This window comes from Ruditapes philippinarum, unplaced genomic scaffold, assembly GCF_026571515.1.
Source record: "Ruditapes philippinarum isolate M1 unplaced genomic scaffold, ASM2657151v2 ctg620_1_1_1_1, whole genome shotgun sequence".
Classification (NCBI taxonomy): domain Eukaryota; kingdom Metazoa; phylum Mollusca; class Bivalvia; order Venerida; family Veneridae; genus Ruditapes; species Ruditapes philippinarum.
The window spans coordinates 384,670-408,019 of NW_026863506.1; the positions used below are offsets into that span (position 1 = coordinate 384,670).

The 23,350-nt window shown below is 32.2% G+C and overlaps 1 protein-coding gene across 4 annotated transcripts; it reads right to left on the reverse strand.

Moving 5' to 3' along the window:
* Positions 1-5,504: 5,504 nt before the first annotated feature.
* On the reverse strand, positions 5,505-13,053 carry LOC132722259 (uncharacterized). Of its 4 annotated transcripts, XM_060706730.1 has the most exons (3): positions 12,737-13,053; positions 9,667-9,759; positions 5,505-8,691 (listed from the first exon to the last, which is right to left on the reverse strand). In XM_060706730.1, the coding sequence occupies exons 1-3, from the start codon at positions 12,822-12,824 to the stop codon at positions 8,144-8,146; spliced, it is 729 nt and encodes a 242-aa protein (XP_060562713.1). In that variant the 5' UTR covers positions 12,825-13,053; the 3' UTR covers positions 5,505-8,143. The 4 variants fall into 4 exon arrangements, with proteins under 4 accessions (XP_060562713.1, XP_060562714.1, XP_060562712.1 ...); XM_060706731.1 differs by lacking the exon at positions 9,667-9,759; XM_060706729.1 differs by having other exon boundaries at positions 5,505-9,759.
* Between the last annotated feature and the right edge of the window lie 10,297 nt (positions 13,054-23,350).

Consider the following 23,350-nt stretch of genomic DNA (forward strand, 5'->3'; position numbering starts at 1 on the left):
AGGTTTGTTAATATATTTTAGAGGCAATACAGAAAGGCATAATCATAAGTGTACAAACTACTTTAGTTTGCTCATTTCAATGGTACCTTTTAAGATTACCCTACTATATCAATGTTTTATTTCTGTGAATATAAAAAGTAATATCTTATTAAAACGTGATACTAATTGTGCAAATTCAAAACACATGTGATAACCATCTAATTATTATCTATCTGTTTGTTTTCAATTAATGTTTCATTTTAGAAATGTAGTGTAAATATAAAATGGACTTCAAGTTAACCCAGTTTACGACCTTTTTAAATTGTTCTGTTTTCAATTATTTCTTTTGATATCCGTATAACAATGCGTTGATTGGCACATGCTACTAGTATTTCTTGTTATTACATCAATATTTTGCTCAGTTTACAATAAAAATATTTTATAAGTGCAATAATTTCTGTATATACGATCACTATTTCTATCATAATAGGTCAGAATTGACGTTTGTCTGTTCTAAAAGAAAACACACTTTAGAAACATAGCTTCAATGTCATTTTGAGATATTTTCAGTTCAAATTTGTTTTTATACAATCGGGTATTAGTAGAATATATGATTGGTAGTTTACATTCACAAAAAACGGTTTCTTTCCAAAAAACGAAGACACTTACTTACTTTCATATATATATATATATTGTAATCATTAATAATTATATGAAAAAATATAACTTTCTTTAAACCACTTTTTGCTTCCAGTGTCATTCTAAAATTAGAAGTTGTTCTAATAATATTAAAACAACGAAATTGAAAAATTATATTTAAGAAAGTATAAAAACCTATAACAATGTAGCACGGAAGGTATGGTAAAACGAAACTTTAGAAAGATCTCAGTCAAATCCTTGCGTACAGAATACTTTCACAGATGCTTAAACCGTCTGTCATACATAACATATGAAGGTATTAGACTGAAGTGCACAACACGCAAAAAGCGACATATTTGTCTAACCAAATCAACGAAATTATAAAATACCTCGTATAACTACAGCGGATTAGGGAAATCATCGCTGAGGTGCTGTCTACAATTCTTCAGGGTAACATTTTGCAGATATTGACTTTAAACTAGCTAAAGAGTGTCTAAGATACAATATACAATCAGGTTTTTATGACTTAAAGGTAGTATTAGAAAATTTAACGGCATACATAAATATTCCTGTTACATGTATTTGTAATTGAAATATAACTTTTATATGTGTACCTTTTTAGTATATTTTTTGTGATTAGCAATGCGTTTTTTATTTGCAGTATATTTTACATTGTTATCATACAAAAGGAAGGAAGTATTTTGCCTAATGTGGAAAAAACAACGACTTATTGCAAATTATGTCCAAAGTGCAGGTATTTCATTTATCAAAAACTATTTAGATCCGTTTTCCTGTTACAAATATTAGAAAGATTACCCATTGATCATATAGCTGACACATCAATTGATTGGTTTCTGTTTGGAAATAGTACAATTTAAGTGTTGGGTATTTTGTACGTCTGAATGCTACTTTGTTTACATTTTACTACCTTAATGACAAATCATTTCATGTGAGGCGCTCTTTACGTCCAACGATAAGCCTCTTATATACTTATATCTATGGTTAACATTATAAAACACCTTGCCACTTCTCAACAATATAATTTTTTTTTTCTGAAGCATAATGCGCCTTTAAAATTTTCGTTAACCAATCTTAATGTCCATAAGTTTTAGTTTTTTTAATATCAAATTAATTATGCTCAAATGCCTTTCCTAAACACAAACACTTGTAAACTACGTTCTACGTCATATGATCAAATCATTTTGAATGTGATTACAACCTTTGCCATTTGTATATGCCAGATAACATTTGTAGCCTCCTTTTCAAATAGCAACTTTTCAACTACTGCAATTCGTTTATAGAAGAGGACATCATTTTTTTCTCTGAAAAGTTTTAGGTACTATACATTTTGCATTAAGTTCATTTATATTGTTTCATTTATAGATAATTCTGTTTTAGTAAGTGTTTCTACAGACGGTTTCTTGGTTAAATTTTCATCTTTAAAAATTTAAAGAAATGTTCTTATTTCTTTTACAATATCCGAAAAAGTACTGATTGGTCATATGACTGAACCATCTTTGCTGTTTAGCAATTAGTAGTTATAGTATCTTTTATGGAAGTAAAATACCACTTTATGTACACTGTTTAACCATTTGTCAAAATAGTTTGCATACTGCGATGCTTAGCTCCTGTGAGAAGCTTCTAATTAATTTAAACCCGTTATTTAAACATAAAAAGACAAATGTTTTCACCTTCTTTAGAACGGTGAAAAATATTCCTTATGGCATGTATGTACCTTTATGGAAATGTTTTTTTAAGGGTTCAAAAATCAAAAATTTTAAATTTAAAATCATAATTACCCTTTTTTTTCAGATACTAAAAGTTTATCCTGTTTCTTCACTTTACCTTTACTATGGATTAAAATATGTAAGTGCATTCAAAGCTTCCACTCACAGATTTACTTTTTTATCTTTTCCCATCTTCTTACATCACTTACAAAGTTAAGTGATATAAAAAAAACAGCATAGTAGATAAAGATTTTCCACATACATACCATATCAAGCTTATCAATATGTATTCATGTATTCTCTAATCTATATCTAAAATAATGGTGGACTAACTATTTAATAATGATATGCTCGGTATGTAATTATACAGAAAGCATGGTTTTGGTCGATAATGTCCGATACACGCGTCTTAGTTTCACTTCAAAATTTTGAGCTTATTTCTTTCATTGAATTTACTCATTAACAATTTTGGCGTATCACGTCTGATCTAAGAACAATAACTTATTACAAAGCAAGCGAAAAGTTCCCATGGTAATGAAATTAGAACCTCGTTCATTACTGTAGCAGAATTAGCTGAACTTTCAATTATTATGGCAAAAAGAAACAGTGGGAATTTATCTTATGAATATTAGGAAGTCCCTGAAATGACCCAAACAAAAAATTTAAAGACAATCCGATGAATGAGATCAAAAATTAAGTAAATGATAAATAAGTCAATACCATCGAAATAATATAAAAATTGTTACTTACATGTCACAGTTCAATGTCAACGGCATACATTCCTCTCTTTCAATGAAATCCATTTTCTCTTATTTTGTTTTTATAACTTTTACATTTGTGCTGTTTTATATCATTTGATTCATGCTTCTCAGAACAAGACTACAAATAACCTTTGTTAATTACGTTCATTAACTTTCGTTTGTTATAAACAGTCAAATAATTATAATACTTTATAAAATAAATTTATTCGTCAAGTATTACATTTATATTCGGCAAACAGTATCTGAAGCTAATCGTTTATTACTTCCAAAGGTAAAACACAATGTCATCGTTTGAGAACAAAAGCTCAAAACCAGATAAGATCAAAGATCTATATTAAATAATACAGCATTATATAACGTAAAACCAATATTCCCTTGAGCATTTTAATAACGAGATGTAGGATATGTTGTTCCTCTGATACTACAAGTCTTCTCAATTTTCATCAATGAAAATTAATTAGAAATGAAATATGTGCCTTTTGAAATGATTCGGAAACAAAAACGAAATTGATTTCACGCGTGTTTTATGGATATGATTCGTTTTCAAACATACTCTTAAATAGACACAGACAATGAACTTCTAGACGGCAACATAATTAAAGTGTACCTTTGTATATTTGAAAGTGATTAAGCAAATTAATAATTTGATTAAAATCTTCATTTTTCGATATACTGTTTTATGTTAAACCTATTTTTGATGCAAAATACATCAACTAACGTTGATGTTCAAAATGTTCAAAATCAAGGGACTGAAAATAATGGCAACCGAGTAACACAACATTACGAAAAGTATAAGAGCAAATAATTTTCAAAACAATGAAGGGCTGATGAGGGAGGTTTATTAAAGCTCAATAGAAAATAACCTCGAGCAAAGATCTGATTAAACAGCTGATTTCTTTTATTATTATTCTTGACATCTAAACGCTGAAAATAAGATATTTACAACACATTTTTTATAACCCCTGGGACAGTCCTCGGATTAATTTACCATCAAATGCATTTTTTATTACATATTGAGAAAATTCATTGTAATCTCATATTAAAATGTTTATTTTACAAACTTTATTTTTCAGTAAAAATTACTATCATTAGAATTAATTATAAAATGTTGTTACCATGAAATTTATACAACACATAATTATGTCACTTCTTGACTTGTACTGTCTATAGGTAATTGTATAAAATGTTTGTTTTAAAATGTTTAAGCAATGGTATATTGTTCAATGTTACACAAGCTAGTGTATTCTTAATCTGTTTTGAAAAATCATTTCCTCTTACTGTTACTATATGTAATAAATATCATTTGGTCATTTTGTACATGTTATAGTTACAAAAACGTTAGAATACGTCAAGTCTTAGTTTAAATTATATTTATTCGATAAATTGTGCATATAGAACATTTACATTTTTCAACAAAGAAAGACTCGATTATAAAAGAAGTAAAATACTTTTCAGTTAAGAAAATTTAAAACACTGCCAAAAAGTCTTGCGGTTAGAGGTAAACTTATGAATTGTACAAAACTTAATAATTAAGAATTTGTTTTGACTACATCATATTGATCGCTTCAATTCTGAAATACGTCCATAATATTGCTTGACGTGTATTAATCTGAATCTGCCAAGAACTTCCATCTTTGGTACGAAAATTGCACGCTCGCGATCATAATTAATCACAGAAATGTTGAAATATAATACATATGTAATAATGTAATGGATACTGCTTTAATCAGCATGGTTTTATAGCACGGAAACACGCACACCGATGTGAAATATCAATGCATCTTACTAAATGCAGTCAGAAAAGATGGGTGCGATATGAATGCATATAACAAAATTTATAACAATCATGGAGGACGTCAAATTTTGCCACACATATTTTGTCAGTATCTACGAGGAGAAACCTTCATAGCAATGTTGTTATAAAAAAATGCAGTGCAGCGTAAATATCTTCGCAAATGGCTTTTCTTGGATGTTAAGATAGTATAACGTTTATACAAAAAAAACATGTGTAACGAATACATATGGTATCATATAATGTCTCATATCGTTTTGTGTTCAATGAACTTTCTTTAGAATGATTTTGTTTTTCATTTGGTTTTAACGGCTCACCAACACAATTTAGGTCACATGGCTCCGTAACAGGAAATATGAATTTGGCTACCTTACCTTAGGGCGTTACAAAGAGAACTCGTGAATTTATGAAGTTGAAATCAAAACGATAAAACAGGAAATGTTGTCAACAAGCTTGCATGAGGTTGGTGCAAGCAGGAAATAGCTTAAATATACTGATCATATTGGTATTATAATAATGACTGATAAACGTGTAATTCCATGTTATATGACCGAGGAATAAAAATGTTGTTTATTTATTTATTTATTTATTTATTTGACTTCGAAGCTGAACACAAACAATCATCAAATTTCACATTTTATTGAAACAATAAACACCCAGCATTACTTATGAGGTTCATTTATAACATCACTAATATACAGTATTAATCATTTAATAAATGAAATTGTAATGGCAGAAAATGGCCGCGAATTAAAAGCAAGCAAGCAAGGAGAAAGCCTTTGTCTTACTTCAGAGCCTGATGAGGGACGAGCGGACAAGCGCAGGTAATTTATAATCTAAGAGATATTAATACCCAAAGATTGCCTAGTACACTCGTGAAACTAGGAATTACCAGCCACTTCCATGGGCAAAACCCTGTTCACACTCACTGTCAACCGAGTGACATACTAACCGCCAGCAAAAACTTTAAACCACACAAGTTTACCAACACACTGATTTACTCGGCACTATACACTATTGCCCATTACTTCATGCAACACGACCACTTAACCGAGCCATACGCTGTTAAAGTTACACACTTTTGTACGCAATCAAAACAAACTGACTGAATGGCTGAACGGACATAATGGCGTACATGGACAAAACGGCTTTAGCGTACTTTGCGGTATAATAAATGACATGCTGGCGGTTGTGTACACACGCGAAAAATCAAAACTTGATTTATCACAGGCAATTTCTAGTATGAAAATTTCAAAATTATAAACAAGAGATAATCCACTACCCAGGAGAAAAAACCTTGGTTTAGCGATTACCCCTTATTTACTTACATGTATTGGTCCAAAATGACATGTCTATTCAATATGTACATGGCATATTTACTACTCAGGAGATACACCTTGATGTAGCATATAGCCATCAATGATTTAAGAATTAATATTAAATTTTAAACAAGTCTTGTCACTCATCCCCCATGGCATTTAATATTTTCGCGACAAATTGCTTTGTTTGATAATAACACTGTTATATCTAAACATATAATATAATAATCAGTAGTATAATATTAGAACTAAACGATTGAATCAAATTTAAATACACTGTATCTGCATAAGAGTTATAACATTGATAACATCGTATAATGTACTGTCCATAATTGGTATAAACAAAATATATAAAAGATCGTTCACATATTTATCCACACCGTTAACTAGATAACAAAGAACACTGTACACCTATAGATAGTTAATCAATCAAATCATTTCCATGTGTCATAGTATCGATGTAATTCCGCATGATACATCCAAGAAAAAATTGCGTCGTCCAAGAACAAGTTGCGTCGTCCGAGAACTAGCTGCATCGTCCAAGAACAAGCTGCATCGTCCAAGAACAAGTTGTATGACGATATATACGTTAGTGAACTCGGCTATGTGTATAGATGTACGTTCCTGGTGTGGAAGACAGTACTGCCCAGAACTCGCAAACTATTCTGAAAGTATATAAGACTGACAGCAGAAAAACTGAAGAAATTCAAATACCTATGAACATACCAAATAAATTGTTCAATATATTGTTTCCTATATAAACTTGATAATTTTGCGAAACTCATGGGTGTGGTGGGTGGGATTTTATCAAGCGATGTTTACAGCACAAGTTCTCAAGTACAATGCTGACGGAAACGGATGTGTCGGTGATATATAGCGTAACCGAGGTAATCCGCATAATTTACCGCCAAAATCAAGGCTGTATACAAATCACGTGAACTTCGTGCGCAAAAATAAAATCAATTATTTGCTATCGAAATAATTCGTCTTATTTTATGACTTCGAAGCTGAACACAAACAATCATCAAATTTCACATTTTATTGAAACAATAAACACCCAGCATTACTTATGAGGTTCATTTATAACATCACTAATATACAGTATTAATCATTTAATAAATGAAATTGTAATGGCAGAAAATGGCCGCGAATTAAAAGCAAGCAAGCAAGGAGAAAGCCTTTGTCTTACTTTAGAGCCTGATGAGGGACGAGCGGACAAGCGCAGGTAATTTATAATCTAAGAGATATTAATACCCAAAGATTGCCTAGTACACTCGTGAAACTAGGAATTACCAGCCACTTCCATGGGCAAAACCCTGTTCACACTCACTGTCAACCGAGTGACATACTAACCGCCAGCAAAAACTTTAAACCACACAAGTTTACCAACACACTGATTTACTCGGCACTATACACTATTGCCCATTACTTCATGCAACACGACCACTTAACCGAGCCATACGCTGTTAAAGCTACACACTTTTGTACGCAATCAAAACAAACTGACTGAATGGCTGAACGGACATAATGGCGTACATGGACAAAACGGCTTTAGCGTACTTTGCGGTATAATAAATGACATGCTGGCGGTTGTGTACACACGCGAAAAATCAAAACTTGATTTATCACAGGCAATTTCTAGTATGAAAATTTCAAAATTATAAACAAGAGATAATCCACTACCCAGGAGAAAAAACCTTGGTTTAGCGATTACCCCTTATCTGTATGCCCAAAGGAACAAAAATATTTAACAAATGACGAATTTAGTTAAACTCGCTTCTTTTTTGTATTTACCTGCGCTTGTCCAACCCGTCCCTTTGAATTTTTGCCGCCACGATAAATTTTATGCAAAAGAAAATTTATTCCCCCGAAAATTCAAACGACGTATCAGCAACTTATTCAATTATATGACCATTGTATTAAGTTTTAAATGTACTTCAATATGACATCCTTAATGGCATCAATGTAAAAAGCTAACCCTATATTTGATAAATGAACTCCGTCCGCCCTGAAGAAACCAGGTGTTTTATAATCAATATCTACCGAAATTACTTCAGATTTGGGGTGACGACGAACTTGCTGCCTACCCCAGCGATTTATTCGTTTTCTGCTTTCTTCAATTTTATGTATTGATACGTCGGAATTCCATGAAAGACGTTGAAGAATGTCTATCCAAATAATTACGGAATCCGGAAAAGCTTCACTTAAGTACTTAATTTCGGCACCAATAATAAATCTTAATTTTCTCAAAGATTTAGACAACAAATCATTACCTCCGAGATGAATTAATATAACATCAGGTGGCTTGCTAAGAATGACGTTACATTCCACAGAACGGCGGAAGTCGTCCCAAGACATTCCCCGTATGCCCCACCATCCAATTGATTTACCGTCAAGTTTAAGGTTAGGGGTTCCTAATTCATTGGCTCTTACACCGGCCCAGTATGGGATGGAATCTCCCAGGATCCAAATATCTAAAGCATAAATTAAGTCAAGGTAACAAGTACATGTATTTCAATTCTAGCATAAATTTCGTTCTTATAAATGCTGATATCAATAATTCAAACAAATTTATACGCGTATATAAGTTTTATAGGCATCTGATGACCAACGACCCATTTTTTTAATTAAACAGGACGGCATACCCATACTTGCTAGGTCCGTTGCACGGCCAATCCGGAAGCTATGTGAAGTATACTTTCCCCGGTTGAAACCGGCACGGACAATACATTTATCCAATAGAAATGAAAATTGATGTCTTAGCACCGGTTTGCCATCAGCATGGCAAAACAAAGAACCCTCGATATCCGGCCTCACATTAATGTAGCTAATCAAGGCCGTAACCGGACATGCGTTTTTATCTTGTTCAAGTGCGAGTTTCAACACTGTTGCTTTACTGCATTGATTTGTTTTGTGCCTATTTAATGACACTGAAACGAAATGACCGTCCGGTGAAATGTATATATCACCGCGATTAATATTGTAATTTGGACCGTATGCATAACAAGCCACTAATTCACTAATTCTGAACAGACCAAAATATGCCAAAAGCCACAATGATTTAAATAACTTAATCTCGTACTGATTATAACATACTCTGTGAAGTTCATTTAATATGCCTAACAAAATGTGTTTGGTGATAGGCGCTCTATTATCAACTGTTTTCCTAACCCGAAAACAACCATCAAGCAATTTAGCTATCAAAAAGTTACTTGTGACTGGTGGCCATTCGTTTACCCTATGAAAATAATCCAAGCCTGCAATATAAGTTTTGATAGATTTCGGAGAGAGGCCTTTATTGAAACAGTATGCAATAAACAAGACTAATTGCTGTTGAGTTGCCGGCCAATGCTCCTCAAACTTGTACATGGATCTAAATTTAGAAAAGGAACTAACGGCCGTATTATAAGTTTGAAATGTGTTGAATGCCAAACTATTTTGCATAAGACCTATTGTTGTTCGTTGAAGATATTCCAAAGTGATTGTGGGACTACCACTGGGCACAGATCCGCCTCGGGAGCCAATTCTCTGAACTTCGTTGCCTGAAATCGAGACAATGCATCGCAAATTTCATTACGCGAACCAGGAATATGTTTTGCTTTCAACAAGATATTAAATTTCAAACATTTTAGCGTAAGCGCTCGCACAATGCACATAACTAACTCAGATTTCGATGTTAACGTATTTAATATGTGCACCACCGCTTCATTGTCACAATAAAATTTAATTTTCTTATTCATTAATTCTTTACCCCAGATATTTATGGCAATCCAGATAGGAAACAGCTCGAGAACCGTTATATTGCTTGTAATATTTCTTTCATGCCAAGCTTTGGGCCATTTAGCCTGACACCAGTGATTACAATAAAAAATTCCGAAGCCACAACCCAAGCCACCTGCGCTATCTGTATATAATTGAACTTCCTCGTTCGAAACCCAAAATCGGTCATGGAAAGCTGATATGCCGTTATGATTTTCAAAAAATGATAGCCACATACGTAAGTCGCGCTTAATGCCTGTATTTACTCTAAGGCGATGAAATGACTTCGATACGCCACATGTAGCATTAATAAGTCGTCTGCAAAAAGGTCTGCCGGCAGGTATAGCACGGCAGCAAAAGTTTAAAGAACCTATAAGGGACTGTATTTCTCGTAACGACGCTTTTTTCTTGTTTAAAATCTCCCTAACTTTTGTTATTACTTCCGTTATTTTTTCAATAGGAATTCGTATCTGCATTTTATCCGTATCAAGTTCGATACCCAAGAAAACCATAATTTTATTCGGACCTTCGGTTTTTTCGTCTGCTAGGGGAACGTTTAAATCATCCATACAAGTTTTGAATATGTCCATAGCAGCGCGACATAATGTAAATGACCTATCTGCGCCAAGAAAATCATCAAGATAATGAATTAACCCACCAGACGTTAACCTCTGCTTAACGACATACTCCAAAAAAGTTGAAAACTTTTCGAACGTCTTGCAACTAACAGATGCCCCGAAAGGTAATGCTTTATCTATGTAGTATAAACTTTTGAATTTCAATCCTAATACTTCAAAATCTTCGGGCCTAATTGGTAACAATCGAAAAGCATTTTTAAGATCCATTTTAAACAAGTAGCAGTGCCTTCCTAAATTTTGAATCATTGCCACTGCTTCATCAAAATTCGTATATGACACAGAACAAAATTTTTTGTCTATATAATCATTAACTGATTCACCTTCTGGGAAAGAAAGATGGTGTATAAGTCTGAACTCCCCTTTTATTTTCTTCGGAACTAAGCCTATAGGTGAAACGATTAAATTTGGCATTGGTTTATCTACAAAAGGCCCGGCCATACGACGGGCGTTTATTTCTTTATTAATTTTGGCTTGTACTACATTAGGATTTGATAAAGCCGAGCGTAAATTCTTACATTCCCTGCCTAATCTCGGCCCCGAATAATGCATATTAAAACCATAAAGAAAACCGTTCAATAAAACTTTAGCATCCTTATGCTTATATCCCGTTACCAAACGGCGAAGAGCACTCAAGTTTATCGGGGTAAACGCTAGATTAATTAAATCTAGATTTTCTGCATCTTTGATATTTTCATTTTTTGAATGAACCCCTGGCATTACCACGGGAAACATTTCGCCCTCTGAATTTTGAGAATCGGAAATTCCTTCCCCGAAAATTGTTAGTATAATTACCAGAGAATTCTTGACGTTGCATATTACTCGGACAATTCACGGCGGCGTGAAAAGCGCTACACTTCGAGCATATGTGAGGGAATTTACACATTGGCCAATTACACCTGCCCTCATTGAATTGATTACATGATGGAGCACGAGGTGCTCGTGTATTGTCAACTGGTAAAGGAGAATTCGGCCTAGTTTGGACACATCTCCACCAAAGGTCATTATTAATACGTGCCCACGATGAGGGTTTCAATGCTTGCCTCAAACGAAATTGCTCATCATATTCTCGCCATGCCAATAGAATAGATAAAAACAGAATCCCCAAAGAAAGCCCAACACGGCAAAATTGAAAATGTTGCAGGCTCGGTTTGATTGAGCCTGTTCATGGACGGTACTGTCAAGTGCATACTACCGTCCACGCCCCCTAGCACCGGCTTAAGCAGAATTCAACATTTAAACATGAAATGGTAGAATTTTGTATCTAGAAACATCCGCAGATGTGTTCATACGGCGGTTATCATGGAACCTTCAATGTGACACTTCCGTGCCATTCCATGAAAAGCGGCGTATGGTCCCCAAGTAATAAAAAGCGTGTGCCCTAAACGAGAAAACAATGGGCGGAACTAAATAAAATGGAATTTTGAAAGGGGATCAGAGGTTATGAAGCCTGCATATCACAGATAGGACGTCAAAAGACAAATTTAAAAGTCGCCTTGCCTGGCCGCGCATTCCCTTATAACCCACATGTAATGAAAAATCTCGTATATTTTATTGAGGTTAGAAGCAGTGTAAATTGAAGCGTACACGATGAAGGCATCGGTCCATTTTTCAATGGTGTATATCTTATCTTTACACGGCCTCGCCTGCGTTTCAATTTTTCCGTCTGCTGACAAACGAAGTGTGCTACCTTTATCATAGATATCGGACAACTCAATCGAGCCTTTTAACAACAGGGCTAAATTTACATACTCGCCACGTGCTATCTGCTGTTTGAGAGCGGGCGGCACGTGCGCAGCGATATCGTCGTCTGCTAATTGAACACATTCAGGTAACACGCTCGGTATTAAAGAACTGGAATGCGGGTTTAAATTGTATTGTGCAAGAGCGTGACGTGGCGCACGTGGGGGATTAGCAACTACCTGCGCACGATCTGTTTCTGACAATTGACTTGTTGTTTGTTGAAAAACACCACCACACCCCTCATTAATATTTTGTTGGCTAACAGCATTACTTGAATTAGCCGAATCATCAGAAGCGGGCAATATACCCGAACCTCTTATTATTTCTTCAAAATCTATTACATTAGAACGTAAAGAACGACGTGAAGGTGAAGAACGGTTACCTGGATCAGGCTGTAAAAGCCGAGATTCACACTCTCCCTCATCAGAAGGTCTTGCTTTCCTTTTCCTTCCTCTGCGTTTAGGAGGCATGATGCGCAATATAAATTGGTGATTGAAACTGATTTTATCAAGCGATGTTTACAGCACAAGTTCTCAAGTACAATGCTGACGGAAACGGATGTGTCGGTGATATATAGCGTAACCGAGGTAATCCGCATAATTTACCGCCAAAATCAAGGCTGTATACAAATCACGTGAACTTCGTGCGCAAAAATAAAATCAATTATTTGCTATCGAAATAATTCGTCTTATATATTTATTTATTTATTTATTTATTTATTTATTTATTTATTTATTTATTTATTTGAGCGCTAGAAAGTGTTTGTAAAACAAAGATAAGTTTTTAAAAAGCTGAAAATGAAGGAAACAAAACTTACACGATACAAGTTGCATCGAACAGAACATAATCTCCAATAAAGTCTTGACCTGTTACCACGGGTGTATATTCCGTGCATACAATAGCATCAGAATCTATGGAAGACATACTCATTGTTCAGACCATATGACACAATATTAACATTAATTATAACACAGTTTCACCATTATTTCTTGCATATCAGACAGGATTATCTACCGTTTTCATCGGTGCTAGAAAACTCTGTCTTACACCCCCAATGTAAGACAAGTCGCGTGCGTTATATGACGTCATTGACGCGCGCCTTTTATGTCATTTTTCCTTATGAATGAAGTTGTATGTTCATACACTACCATAAGAAAAAAGTGCGTAATGAGAATATCAGGTTTCATAATTTCTGTTCCGAAAATAATTGACATGCAATAAGCAAAAAAAAGAATCAAACACTGGCTGTCGGTACAGACGGGAATATCAAGCTCTCGGGTAACTGTTTAGCGGAAACTCGGCAGAGCCTCGTTACCGCCGTAAACAGTTACCCTCGAGCTACATATTCCGGTCTGTACCGGCAGCCGGTGTAAGATCATTATATTCTTCAATTCTCCTTCAGTTTCATATAGCTTCAAACACACGATTATATATCACTTACACACAGTATATACAATCAATTTGACACGACATATCCTTCAAATAATACACAATTATCAAAGTCAAGGCTTTAAGTTTTACCTATATTGCAGGTTTCCCACTAATGCATTTCCAATATGTTATAAAATTGTCATAGAAGCTCCTGCGGCAGTTGGCATTAAAACGCAAATAGATAGCCTGGTTACTATAGAAATGTCTACAAGTTTATATCATCATACATGTCTCGTTATAAATTTTAATATTGTTTAAAATAATGCAAAACAAAGTATATATTTAGAGTTTTTGTTTGTATCGAATGTAGAACAATAGCTTAAATAATGATAATAATTATCTTAAAAATTACGATTTTAATATAGTAATATAATTTGATGTTGAAATGTGAACTCGAACTAAACTGTGATATATATACATTTATATTCAAAACCATGTGAAAATTATCAGATTTAACAAATCTGTAAGTTCAAAGAAAAATGACTTCCAGATTTCATTTGTAGGAAATAAGGTCGTCAAGGGGGATTTGAAAGGAACCATTTGAGTTGCCTAGGGACCGTAGGCTCGATCCATCTGAACCTTGCACCTTTTCTTATTTGTTGCTGTGGACGTGCTTTAAAGGTTCCTTCTTTCTCTTTTTATATAAGTTTGAAAAAGTTGAAACCCAAGAAAATGTACCAAAAAAACACATCAATATTATAGTTGCATCTGCACAAAAAATAACGAATATACGAGTACAGTAATCTCTGTTCCGAAACGAATGAATTACTTGTATCAAAATTTGTATCAAATAAAATAAAATCCTGGCCATATTTGTTTATATTTATGATATACTATTGTGTATAGATAGACTTACTTTTGAGACTTGCATGATCCGGTCTGCCAAGGCTTGTTAAATCTAGTTGCATTTCATTATCTCACATTATAAACCTGAGTCTCACTTTGGCTGCATCATTCTGTCTCTGCTAGCAATGGACCTCCCATTTTATAATCATTAAAGGAAAGGATTCATAAAAGCTAATTGTTGACAATTGAAGACTAAAATAAGCACGATTTATTATACTGATTTGGTAGAGGTAAGGGTTAACATTCGAAATGTGTCTTTATACTGGTATTTTTAATAATCATCTTAAGGGTATTTTTATACTACCTTTACGTGTATTTTTTACGATTAAGCAATACTTGTCTAAAGTGTACTTCAAGACACCACAAATATTACAAACAAACAAAAAAACAAAACATGCGTGACAAAATTAATTTAAACCGTTTCGATTTTAGTAGAATGTCTTTAATATCAGACAGGATTATCTTTTGTTTACACTGGTGCTAGAAAACACTGTTCCACACCCCGACTCTTCATTCGTGTATGACAAGTCGAGTCCTGAAAATGATGCCCTCCCCACGCGCATTCTATGAATGAATTGCGTTCTTAGGATGTCGTCATTTTGCTATTATCAATTCATCAATGAAGTTGTAAATTAATACGTTTCAATAAGAAACAAGATGGTCATAATGGCACTTATATGCTTAATATTTACATGCTTACTTTACCATCTAACACATCAATCAATTTCAAAAATTTGACATAAGGATTATCTTTACCTTCTGATTTATTTTTTCCGGATTCAAAGATTCAAAATTTAGTAATACATGTTTACATGTTTGATAAGTTTAATGTGAATTTTTCAGCATGTATAAGCATATTTCTACTGCATTACTAACGCAGTAATGACTATTTCCGGATACTTTGACCTCATTTGGTAATTTACATGGGTTGTCAGTGCTGTTTGTTATGTACACATGCTTCCTTATGCTTACTTCACAGTATTGCTCTTATAAAAACATTTTCAAAATTTTCATGAAAATTAGCATGAATCTGGAGGCATGCTGCTTCAAAGCATGATAATAATTGTGCAAATTCCTTACACATGTGATTTTCATCTTAATATTTATTATCTGCTTTCAATGTGTATTGTATTTAAGAAATGTAGCGTAATATGGATATAACTTCCAATTTACCCAGTTTATGACCCTTATTTATTATGTCTTCAATTAATTTCTTTGTTATCAGTATAACAATGCGGTGATTGGCACATGCTATATCCTGTGACATGTATTGCATCAATTACTCTGCTTTTTTACAATGTAAAAAGTAATGCATACTTATTTATTAGCGCAATATTCTCTTCATGTACGATAACTTTTTCTTATGACAGATTTGAGGTATATCAGTTTTGAAAAAAGCAAACATTTAAAAACGGAGCTTTAATGTCATTGTGAGATATGTTCAGTTGGTAGTATATTAAATTTTTGATTGGTTGTTTCAGACAGTCTTTTATTATTCAAGTATATTATAAATGCAATACCTTTACGAAATAAGATATCCTTCTCTCAAACCAAAAACAAGATATTTACTTACTCGCAACTTTTTAGAACAGTACATGTATAGACTTGTGGAAACACCATCCTTACTCATATGTGTGTATTCTATTTCATCAAAGTCCGCTGATAATTTTGTGTATAGCGCATTCATATTTTTATATTTTAATCATTAATGATTATATGAATAAATATAAGCTGCTTTAAACCACTTTTTGGAATCAGTTCAATTCTTCAATAAGGAGTTGTTCTGTTCTAATATTAAAACAACAAAGTTGCAAAATTTTATTTAGGAAAGTACTTAAACCTTAACAATGTAACAAGAAACGTATGGTAAAACATAACTTTTAAGCACTTATGTACAATTTGTCTGATTAAGAATTCATCATATACAATGCGTAAACATTTCTTCAAAGAATACTTTCACAGATGCTAAAACGGTTTGTCAGACATAACATATGGTGGTATTAACTCCATTAGCAGTTAAGAGAAAGATGCAAAACACACAAGAAGCCTCACATTTGTCTAATCCAATGAACGAAAATATAAAATACAATTTAAGCTAATAAGGTACATCATTGCTGTGGAACTGTTTAAATGCTTTAGTACTACAATTTGCAGATATTGTCTTAAAACTAACTAGGGTACGTCTAGGATACAACCAGGTTTGTGTGTAAAACGGCTTTTAAATATTACCAACGTAACAAAAATGCATGTACAAATAAAAATTTCTTATTCCAGGGCATACTTAGTAAATATCCTGACAACGAAATAAAAGTTTCTTGTAACTATGTAAAAAAGAAACAATTGATATTATATATTTCGAAAGTATTACAAAGCTTCACATCAGTAAAATTTCAGTTATTTTTAATTGAAATATAACTTTTATATGTACGTGTTAGTATAAATTTGTGGTTAGCAATGCGTTTTATTTGCAGCAATACTCTAAATTATGTGTGTGTGTGTGTGTGTGTGTTATCATTCCAAAATAAAGAAAGTGTTTTGTAAAGCTATTCAGTACTGTGAAACGACTTATTGCAATTTTAAAGGCACATTTTCACCAAATATGCTAGTATTTTTATTTATCAAAATTGTTTTAATGTTCTGTAACAAATTTAGAAGAAAGAAATACTATTGGTCATATAACTGAACCACCATTTGATTTGCTATTTTAAAAATATACAATTATAGTGTTTCGGTATTTTTGTATTGAAGTGAAGATATTACATGTACTTTATTTTTTATTATTAAACACAAATTTGCCACTTCTCAAGAAGAATTTATCTTTACTGAAGCATAATGTGCCTTTACGCTTTCGATAAACAATCTTGCCGTCCGTACGTTTTATTATTTTCTGATTATGTTCAACTGCCTTTTCTAAACACACATACGTCTTGTAAACTTCGTTTTGTGTCAAATGAACGATTTATTCTGCGAGGGATAACAACCTTTGCATTTTTTTATTCTAGATGACATGTGTCTGGTCCATCTTTTAAAGAGTAACTGTGACGTTGTAACTAGCATATCTAGATAATTCCAAGTCTACCAAGCTTAAAAGTGATTTTCTAAAAACAATATTGTATTTTCAAGATAAAATCCATGAAATTATTTCTCTTTTATTCTAGTTAATGTATGATAAGCGATCCTTTAACTTTTACCCTTTGATATGATATATTCTGCAGTTAATGACATTTTGACATGATACTACGTGGGACCTTTTCCTTCTCAGAAATATCAGAGTATGATGTATTGGAATAATTTATAGAAAAAGCGTCTAATCAATATGATTTATAGATCTGATACACGCATCAATATGACAATGATCGTTTAAATATTATTCATATCAGTTTCTCCCACACCGATCAATAAATGAATTGTAACCGAAATAAATAATTAACTAATTAACCAAAAAAGGCCATGATGAAAACTCAAAAAGAAATATAAAAGTTTTCTATTTGAAATAAATATTTATAATAAAAGGTAACAAAAAAGTAAAATAAGATAGAATAATTTTTAAGAATGATATTGCCTCGTAAAATATATTCATCAAGAAAAAAATTGACAATATTATGATATGTATTATTCTGATTTTGCTTAAATGTATATTTCTCTTGCCAGATGCATTTTCAAATTGCATCTTATTATTGTTAAAACAATCTTATATCTTTTTAAGCACTTTTTACCTGTTATCTTAACCTTTGACATATTTACAGCATGATCATAAAATATGATGACTTTTTAAGTATCAAAAAAAAGCATTGCATGGAGTAAATAAATTGAAACGTGTTATAAAATTTACGCAACTTGAGTTTTCCGGTAAATAATTTTAACTGAACGGATTAAACAGATGTCTGAGGTAAACATTTATCGTTCCAATTTCATCAGAGAAAAATTTTTGTTTAGCCATACAAAACAAATTTAATCTTAAATTTTGAAGGAATTTGTTCTTCATGCAACCATTAAAACCAAGAATAAATCGGTATGGTTATATCTGTAACAGTCAAATTCAAAGTGTAATATATTTTGTACAGCAATAGAAATTCCAGCAATTTTTGAAATTACAAATACACCTAGAATAATTTATATTTACCTTTGTTATGCTCATAAATAAAATAGAGGGGAAAAATAGAATATCTATAGAACGCAAAAAAGGACAGATTTTAAAATGCCAAAGGTTCGGTTCGCTTGAGCTTGTTCATGGTCAGTAGTTGTAATTGCAAGCTACCGTCAAAGCCCCCTAGCACCGACTTTAGTCTCTTTTGAACATAAAAACTAAATAATTATTAAGTTTAATAGTTGCTGAATGATACAGGAAATATATAGCTTTCATGTAATTCTTCTGAAACTATCTGTACAATATATTATAATGTCATGGTAATATTTACATCTTTAAAAAACCTGTTTGATTTTCTGATACAATACAATATCCGAAAATGTACTGATTGATCTAGTAGCTGAACATCTTTTGCTTTTTGCTTTAACTTCAGATATAAGTATAAAATTTACACCTTAAATCCGATAATTTAGCATAAAAAGACAAATGTTTCACCTTTTTAAGAAGGAAACATTATTTATTTCTTATAATATGTATGAACCTAGTTTAATGAAAATGATTTTTTAAGTTCGAAATTCATTTTTTAATTGATTCGTATGCTTATAAAATACTAAACGATATTTCTGTTTCGTTTCCATAACATTGGTGTGGATAAAAACTATGTAAGTACATACAGAGCTTCCACCTACAAGTAAATTTTTTTTATCTTTTCCAATTTTCTTACATTTCTTACGAAGTAAAATGATATGAATAACTGCAAAGTAGATACAGATTTTGTTCTGTTTTGTTTTCATTTATAACATAATATGCGTATGCATATATATTCTCTAATTTATATCTAAAATAATGGTGTACTCGGGAAGATCAGTTAACTTACGATTTGCCTATGGTGTCATTATACAGAAAGTATGATTTTGTCCATTTCTGCTTCAGATCATGTTAGATATAAACGTATAAGTTTCGCTTCAAAATTATGATCTTATCTCTTTGATTTATTTAACTTTTAACGTGTAAACAATATTGGCGCATCACGCCTGACCTATGAACAATAACTTATTACGCAGCAAGCGAAAAGTTCCCATGGTAATGAAATTAGAACGGCGTTCATTAGTGTAGCAGAATTAGCTGAACTATCAATTATTGTGACAAAAGGAACATGAGGAATAATCATATAAAATAAGGAAACTTCTGAAATGACATAAATAATAGATATATTTGCTGTTAAAATCAAACATGTTAAAAGACAATCCGATGAACGAGATCATAATTATTTAAATAATAAATATGAAAATACCAACAAAATAATATAATAATTGTTACTCACATGTCACAGTTCAGTGTCAACGGCATACATTCCTCACTTTTAATCAAATCCATTTTCTCTTATTTTGTTTTTATAACTATTTATAAATTTGTGATATTCTATATGATTTGATTCATGCTTCTCACAACGTAAGTCATTTAAAACTACAAACAACAGTTTAATTACGCTCATTAACTTTCATTTGTTATAAACAGTTAAATAATTATAATATTTTATAAAATAAATTAATTCGTCAGGTATTACATTTATATTCGGCAAACAGTATCTGAAGCTAATCGTTTATTACTTCCAAAGGTAAAACACATTGTCATCGTTTGAGAACAAAAGCTCAAAACAAGATAAGATCAAAGATCTATATTAAATAATACAGCATTATATAACGTAAAACCAATATTCCCTTGAACATTTCAATAACGAGATGTAGGATGTTGTTCCTCTGATATTAGAATTCCTCTCAATTTCCATCAATGAAAATTAATTAGAAATGAAATATGTGCCTTTTGAAATGCATCGGAAACAAAAACGAAATTGATTTCATGCTTGTTTTATGGATATGATTTGTTTTCAAACATACTCATAACCCATTACGCGATATACACGCCTTTTAACGCCTTTTTCACCCCCCCCCCTTTTTGTTGTCTCAAATGGTGAAAAAATGCCTTATTTAGGCCCCAACACTTGTTTTTGTTTGAGAAATGTTGTTGTTAAAAAAGTGACCACTTTTTCGGCGCGGTCCCCCAATAGTTTGGGGGGTTTAAAGGGGGACCGAGTCCCCCTCATCGCCAAGAATATTTTGGACTTGTGAGAGGCTATAAATGACCCAAATTGATCATAAGGTAACGTGTAACCAACGCTGAAAAGCATTTGACTCTATCTCAATCCATTGAGAAGTTGCAGCACTTTGAAATCAATTTTGATGGAAAAAAATCAATGCAAAATAGCGATTTTTGGCAATTTTGAGATGTCCTCTCGTTGCCATGGTAACAGAAAATCTAAGCCTGAGCATGTTGTTGCAAGGGCAATGGTCCAGTCAACATTTGTGCCAAGTTTGATTCGTGTTGAAGCAGATTTTCTAGTATTATAGCAATTTGAACTTGTAACGGGAGACTTTTCAATGAAAACAGCCATTTTTCACAAAATGCTCATGAAGTAATGGGTTAAATAGACACAGACAATGAACTTCTAGACGGCAACATAATTAAAGTGTACCTTTGTATATTTGAAAGTGGTTAAGCAAATTAATAATTTGATTAAAATCTTCATTTTTCGATATACTGTTTTATGTTAAACCTATTTTTGATGCAAAATACATCAACTACATTGATGTTCAAAATGTTCAAAATCAAGGGGGACTGAAATTATAATGGAAACCAGCGGGTGCATTAGCAACCCAGCTAAACAACAACATTACAAAAAAAGTATAAGAGCAAATAATTTTCAAAAACAATGAAGGGCTGATGAGGGAGGCTTATAATAGCTCAATAGAAAATAACCTCGGGAGCAAAGATCTGATTAAACAGCTGATTTTCCTTTATTATTATTCTTGACATCTAAACGCTGAAAAATAAGATATTTACAAACAACATTTTATAACCCCTGGGACAGTCCTCGGATTAATTTACCATCAAATGCATTTTTTATTACATTTGAGAACATTTCATTCTTAATCTCATATTAAAATGATTTATTTTACAAACTTTATTTTTCAGTAAAAATTACTTTCATTAAAATTAATTATATAATGTTGTTACCATGAAATTTATACAACACATAATTATGTCACTTCTTGACTTGTACTGTCTATAGGTAATTGTATAAAATGTTTGTTTTAAAATGTTTAAGCAATGGTATATTGTTCAATGTTACACAAGCTAGTGTATTCTTAATCTGTTTTGAAAAATCATTTCCTCTTACTGTTACTATATATAATAAATATCATTTGGCCATTTTGTACAAGTCATGTTATAGTTACAAAAACGTTAGAATACGTCAAGTCTTAGTTTAAATTATATTTATTCGATAAATTGTGCATATAAAACATTTACATTTTTCAACAAAGAAAGACTCGATTATAAAAGAAGTAAAATACTTTTCAGTACTGGTACGAAAATTGCACGCTCGCGATCATAATTAATCACAGAAATGTTGAAATATAATACATATGTAATAATGTAAGGATATGCTTAATCAGCATTTTTATTGCAACGGAAAACGCCACAACCTAATGTGAAATTTATCAATGCATCTTACTAAATGGCAAGTCAGAAAAGATGGGGGGCGATATGAAGCACTTTATATAAAAAAATTTTTTTTACAATCAATGGAAGGAGTAGTTAGTCAGTATACATCATTGTCCACTTAAAACAATAATATTTAACAAAAAACAAGGTAAATTACTTCACTAATGGCCCTTTTCTTGGGATTATTTAAGATTTACAAAAAAAAACCACTTGTAACGGGAAACATTTTATGGTATCAATAATGTCTTTCATTATTCTTTTGTATTGACAATGAAACTTTCTTTAGTATGATTTTGTTTTTCATTTGGTTCAACACAATTTAGGTCACATGGCTCCGTAACAGTAAATATGAATTTGGCTAACTTAGGGCGTTACAAAGAGAGCCCGTGAATTCATGAAGTTGAAATCGTGAATTCGTGAAGTTGAAATCGTGAATTCGTGAAGTTAAAGTCATGAATTCATGAAGTTGAAATCGTGAATTCGTGAAGTTAAAGTCATGAATTCATGAAGTTGAAATCGTGAATTCGTGAAGTTGAAATCATGAATTCACGAAGTTGAAATCATGACGTTGAAATCTTGCATTCGTGAAGTTGAATTCGTGAATTCGTGAAGTTGAAATCGGGAATTTATGAGATGAAATCGGGTGTTCATGAAGTTAAAATGTCCCTACCTATCCCAGCATAATTTCAATTCTTCAAACGACTTTATTAATTATTTCAACCGTTTAGTGAAAAAACTTACAAAATGCAGAAATTATGATAGAAAGCAGATATTATCGTAATATTATATTATAATCCAGCTCAGTAAAATAATAATGATAAAAGGGACGATAAAACAGGAAATGTTGTCAACAAGCTTGCATGAGGTGGGTGCGAGCAGGAAATAGCTTAAATATACTGATCATATTGGTATTATAATATATTATTAAATTTGAGGGCTAGAAAGTGTTTGTAAAACAAAGATAAGTTTTTAAAAAACTGAAAATGAATGTCATAAAACTTACACGATACAAGTTGCATCGAACGGAACATAATCTCCAATAAAGTCTTGACCTGTTACCACGGGTGT

What these genes read in the sequence shown, in the direction of transcription:
- LOC132722259 (XM_060706728.1), bottom strand. Translation starts at nt 11,346, where the DNA reads ATGTTTCCCGTGGTAATGCCAGGGGTTCATTCAAAAAATGAAAATATC.